Source organism: Hibiscus syriacus, unplaced genomic scaffold, assembly GCF_006381635.1.
Source record: "Hibiscus syriacus cultivar Baekdansim isolate YM2019G1 unplaced genomic scaffold, ASM638163v2 tig00111812_pilon, whole genome shotgun sequence".
Classification (NCBI taxonomy): domain Eukaryota; kingdom Viridiplantae; phylum Streptophyta; class Magnoliopsida; order Malvales; family Malvaceae; genus Hibiscus; species Hibiscus syriacus.
This window is the reverse complement of record NW_024063187.1, coordinates 2,353,963-2,360,158: the sequence shown is the minus strand read 5'-3', so window position 1 is coordinate 2,360,158 and position 6,196 is coordinate 2,353,963. Positions and strand designations below refer to the sequence as shown.

Sequence of the window (6,196 nt, the reverse complement as noted above, 5' to 3'; positions counted from 1 at the left end):
GTATACGCTAACGTGGCAACAAACAGTCAATTTTCTCCGTCTTCAAAACCCTTCACCAAAAACCCATTATCATTTCGTAATAAACCAATGGCGGCACAATCCAAACGAGGCGGAGTTTCCCTACCCGAGAGGCGATCCGCCTCCAAGGCCGAATCCAGCATCCTCGCCCGGATCACTTCCTCCCCCATCGTTTCTCGTGGTAAGCAAGCCGCTTGCGACGCCGCTTTCGTCTCCAAGAAGCTTATCCGTAGCACCGGCAAAGCCGCCTGGATTGCCGGAACAACGTTCTTGATCTTAGTTGTCCCTTTGATCATCGAGATGGACCGTGAGCAGCAGTTCAGTGAGCTTGAGCTGCAGCAAGCTAGTCTCCTCGGTGCCCCGCCTACTGCACCCGCCAGTAAGTAATCAGGTAGGATTAGGTCATTTCAGGTCAGATCTCGTCGGTTTTATCAAATTTTGGCCCTGTTTTGGCCATTCCCGTCGAAAACATTTTAGATGTTGGTTAGTACTTTAAGATTTTTCCTCTTGGTGGTGTTTTAAATTTGAATTTCCTGTGGAATGTTGTTCTTGGATTTTGTTTGATCAAGTTTATGCTTGGGAGTTTCATTTTACATAAACGTTTGAATGAAAACCAAATGGTTGTGAAATTTTAAAAATTCATATATTTACAGTCATTGGGATAGTGATGATGAATGACTTTGGAAACTACCCTTAAACATCATCAGTTCAGAAATATATGGAGTGAATTAGTCATAGTTCAAAAGACAATTTTTTCATGGTTGCATTTTGATTACATTGCAGCAGTTGAGTGTACATGGTATACTTCGATGTTTGAATTGAAGAGTCCTTGCTTCTATTTTGGAAATCTTATGGTTCAGTATTAATCCTTCTTATGAATTTCATTCTGGTGTTGATTAGTATCATTGGTGGTAAATACTAGGTAATTGAGAGTTCTAGGGTTCAAAATTATTGTAATAACTTCCTCAATTCGGTAGTTCTCCTGGTTCTGATTTGCTTCAACTAGATTTAAAATTGGGATAACTATGAAGTATGAACCCCTGGGATATGGGCGTTATGTGCACAAAGGTAGTTATGAGCTTAGCTTTGCCATGGTTATTTGTGATAGCAAGAAAAATACAATACTTCAGTTCTTTTTACTAGCCATTTAAAGTTGCAGCTTCATGATATATCATAAAGCAAATTGCAAGATATTTAGTTCTCGAGGTATTTTAGCTGTTAGATTCATGGTCAAACTAATTATCTCGGGAGGCTTTGAGGCTGTTTGTTTTCCAGTTGCGTTAGTGATTGAATCTATTAGATCGGAAAGCTAGATGTCTTTTAAGAATGTGCAAATAGGATTGCGTCATCGTATGATTGGCAGAAAAGTCAAATACAGATGTCTTCCCCTTATTGCAATTCTTAAGACGACCTATGGTGATTGATTGTTAAGCTCGTCAAATGGAGACTGAAACCTATCGGACTCGTTTATAGAGAGACCTATATCTCTTCAAATTCTGCTTGTCTTTTTATTCTTCAATATTCTCTTGAAAAGAAAAATTGTAAGAACTTCCTCAATTTGGTAATTCTCCTGGTTCTGGTTTGCTTCAACTAGATCTAAAATTTGGATAATTATGAACCCCAATGTAGTTATGATTTTAGCTTTGCCATGATATTGTGATAGCAAGAAAACTAAAATACTTCAGTTCTTTTTACTAGCCATTCGAAGTTGCAGAGTTCTTCAGGGATTTTAGCTGTTAGATTCATGGTTGGACTAATTATCACGGGAGGCTTTTGAGGTTGTTTGTTTTCCAGTTGCATTGGTGGTTGATTCTATAAGATTGGAAAGCTAGATGTCTGTCAAGAACATTCAAATAGAATTGAGTCATCATAGGCAATGGACACACTAGCATTAGATAGAGGTGTGTCCCGAAGTGCAAGATGCCGAGCAGCTGTGGCACTAATGAAGTTACGACTTTCTGAATCTATAGACTCAAGAAGGGTTGTCCATTCATTACTGATTGCAACTGCATAGTCTTAGCATGTGTCTGACCAGTGATAGAATGTAAGGAGATTTCAGGTTCCGCTTTCTGTACTTCGATATTCTCCTCTAATGTCCCTGTTCTAGCCAAAACACCTTCTTCATTGATGAGTGTCCGAATAAGGTTCACCACAATTATAGCACCCCCCTTTTGATCTATGTTTTGCCATCTCTTCTCTATTTAAGCATCTTATGAATGGAGTTGGGGTTGTAGATGTTGAAGAAGCCTCAGCTATAGTATTCGTGGTACCCTTCTGAATTGATGCTTATTGTGAAATCAGCTCCTCGTCCGTTATTTCCAACACATAACAGTTGCTTCTATTCAAAAGCTTTGGCAAGACTCATAGCCATGCTAAACGTTGCATCTTAACATCAAGCTGAACTGAATCGTCCAGTCCACCTAAAAATAATCCAACATGTTGATCAGGCAGAACATAATGACTACTAGCCCTTGCCAATTTTTCCTGAAATTGTTTGTAATAGATCTCAACTGTTCCTGTTTGTTTCAGATCAACCAAATGTACCAAAGGTTACTACCTACAGGAGGGCCAAAACCAAAGGAGCAATAATTACGAAACTCTAACTAGTTCATCATACACCCCCCAACTTCATCTGATAATACTAAAGTTGTGACTCTCCTAGCATGTGGGAGGCTTCCAACCCTACTTTGTTTGCCTTGTGTGCGTTGGTTCTCCAAAAAATGTTAATATCGATTCAAGCAGATCAAAGGATCCTTCGAAAGTAGGAAAAACCAGTTATGTATACCTAGGAACAGTTACGCTACTGGAATCTTCCCGCTAAGCGGTGGTGGTACTGTGCCTCCCCCAATATTCTGCTCGCCTTTAATATGGACTTGTTACAAGCAAATAAAACATGTTTCTAAATTGAAATAAATCAACTTAACCCTAAATAATAATAACAGGCTAAAGTAAAAGTAGCATAAAAATAAAAAGTTGAACCTTTTTAGTGTGCATGGGGGGGAAAGAGTGTGTTGTAAGATCTTGTAAGAGTACCATCTTTGTATTAAGGTCGTTTGATGTGGTTTCGAATCTAAGATTTTAAAGGATCCAGAGATTTAGTCTTACCGTTAAACCAAGGACCCAATGGCTTTTCTTCAGCCCTCTTGAGTCGTAGTTGTTAATCTCACTTAGGAGTTAGGACTTCAACTGGAGTTATGAGTGTAGAATATAATTGTATGTGAGCACGAATTAGGTTTTTTTTTTATATGATAACGAGTTAGTTTTAATACAACCGGATTCGATTTCAGTTATAATTACAATGTAGTTTTTATATTTTATTAATGAAACCGGCCGTGCGGTTAAGACAAATTTCGAAAACGGCTTGACAGCCCAATGGACTCTCCCTATTTCAAACACACGTCCAAAAAAAAAACATAAAACGTCTCATTCTTCAACAACTTAAAAATGGGGCTTTGAAGTGGAGTGACCTCAAAAATGAACAAATTTAGTCTAAAAACTTATCAATTTTTAATAAATAAATCATTTAAACCTTTTTCATTTTATATTTTTTATTTATCAAGTTGAACTAACCAATAAATTCGAACAAAGATAGAAACAAATAAATCTGATCGCATCGACAAACGAACCACAAAAATGGATCAAGCTATTGAAAGACAATCGACAAACTGTAAATTAGACTCGAGCAACGTCAAAAGCTATCCACAAACACAAATCGATTATCCAAATCCAATCCGATGGTCTAAAGCATGGAAGATCAACAAGATATCATATAAGCGTCATCTTGATTAATCGTAGAGGTGTCAAATCAATCCTTAGAAAAGCGATAAATGAAAAAAAAGACCAAATAACCTAAAAATATGCCAAAAAAGCATAAGAAAATGTGCCATAATGGTAGATGAAAATGTGTAACTCAGGCAGACTTATTGAAAAACAAATAAAGATACGATATAGAAAGGAAAAAGATAATAAAAAATATCGATAGTCGGCGACCAATATTAAAGTTGATACTGCCACTGATCAATAATCACGAAAAAAAGATAAACGACACACCATTAAGATAATTTAAGAATTCTAACAAGTAAAGAAACGAGATTGTAAAATCTTAAAATCTTAATTTTATAATTATTTTATGGGTAAATTACACACTTACTCATTGAACATTACTATATCTCCTATTTTACTCACCGTACTTTCAAAATTTTCAATTTGCTCAATGAACTTTAGACATTGAACTTTTTTAGTCACTCAACTGTTAAATTTCTAACGGTGTTATGACGTTGCTATATTAATAAAAAAAATTAAAAGCATAGTGACCATGTTTTATTATTAAAATAAGCCACATGAGCACCATGTTACTGAGTAAATAGTCGAGTGACAAAAAATGTTCAATGTCTAAAGTTCAGTAAGCAAATTGAAAAAAATTGAAAGTGCGGTGAGTGAAATAAGAGAAAGAATAAAGTTCAGTGAGTAAGCGTGTAATTTACCTTTGTTTTATATAACATGTTTAATGTATTTATTAATTTTTTTCTTATAATCAAGAAGAGTTCCATCGAGTGTTTTTTTAAAATAAAGTTGGATCATGATCGGTTATACTTTTATTATATTATATCAAAATTTGTTGGGATTCAATGAAGCTCAAATTGATCAACCAAATAATTTTCCAAGAGGGAGTGAATTGGCTTTTTGAGTTTAGTGAGTAAGGAGTATAAAGATGAAACAATTTGCACAAGGATTTATAGTGGTTCGACTTCTCAACCAAGTCTACATCCACTACCTTATCTCCTCACTAAGGATTTTCTAATAAATTCACTAATTTGTTATTTCTTTTTCCAGGACAAAGAGATCACATTTACAACTCCCTAGCTTTTCAAAGGCTAAGCTAGAACCAATCCCTTCTACAAATGTTAAAAGATGTAAATAAGAAAAATCTCTCAAAAGGAAGGTGTTTACAAAGATTAAGCTCACAAGAGAAACAATAAAAAGATTTGCAATGAGCTCAAAAACACTTATGTATAAGGGAAAAAGAAAAATAAGAGTGAAAGAGTTTTTCTCTTGATCTCAATTGCTTGGATAGGTGTTGTTCAACCATCTTCAAGTGTCCTCAACTTGTTTTTATATGTAGAAAATGAGTTTGTGACCGATTCTAGCCGTTGTGGATGTTTTGGAGCCATTGGAGATTAATTTTCTACAAAATAAAATTGTACAAGACATGGAGTATCGGTACTCTTTTAATGAGTATCAGTACTACCTTTGTAATATTTAAATAAACTAGCCGTTAAAGACCGTTGGGCTTGACCAACATCTAAACTATGGTTCATGGTATCAATATCACTTTGTAAGTAGAATCGATACCCCCTTGGGTATCGAAACCTATTTCACATTATGGAATTTGAGCAATTTGGAAAACAACTGGTAGTATCGATACTACCTAGAGAGTATCGATACTTCTCTTACCTTTGGTATTGATACCACATGAATAATATCGATATTGTTCATGTGTATCGATACTTTAATAACAGTATGGGTACTACGTACCCAGAAAAAACTATTTTGTGTTCAAATTCTGGTTTAATAGACTTTGAATTATTTTTGAAAACTTTGAACAAATTCAATCAAGTCCAAAAAATTTTGCCTTAATTTGTTATATCAAAATATTATAAAACATGGTTCAACAATCTCCCCATTTTTTATATAACAAAACATTTGAAAAATTATTTTTGCCAAAACTCTCCCTTAATAAAATATTTCATGAAAAAGAGAAATATTTGGAAAATATTAAAGCTCCCCCTTTTTCATTGAGAAATTGAATTTTTCAAACATATACTTCTCCCCATTTTTGTTATATAAAAAATAATTCAAACTTTTAAGGTACAAAACAACAATGGAGAGTAAGTAGAAATTTTAACATTAAAATCATTTGAAAAATCAAAACCCCCCTCAATAAAAGTATTCCAAACAAAAATTTGACTTTAAAAGCTTGACACTTAAAAGACATTGAATTTCAACAAAGATTAACAAACATGTTAGTAGCACAAGAAATTCAATATATCCAAGTCTAATATACTTTATGCAATACCAAATGTTGTATTTAAGTTCATGTGCATAAAACTATCTAAGAATGTTATGCATTTGAAAATTTGATATAAATTGTTAGAGAGATATCATTTGTAATAAATCA

General features: G+C 34.3%; 1 protein-coding gene across 1 annotated transcript; it reads left to right on the top strand.

Moving 5' to 3' along the window:
• Positions 1 to 68: 68 nt before the first annotated feature.
• Positions 69 to 626, top strand: LOC120171213 (mitochondrial import receptor subunit TOM9-2-like). The gene has a single exon (XM_039178959.1). The coding sequence runs from the start codon at positions 88 to 90 to the stop codon at positions 403 to 405; it is 318 nt and encodes a 105-aa protein (XP_039034890.1). The 5' UTR covers positions 69 to 87; the 3' UTR covers positions 406 to 626.
• The last annotated feature ends 5,570 nt before the right edge of the window (positions 627 to 6,196 follow it).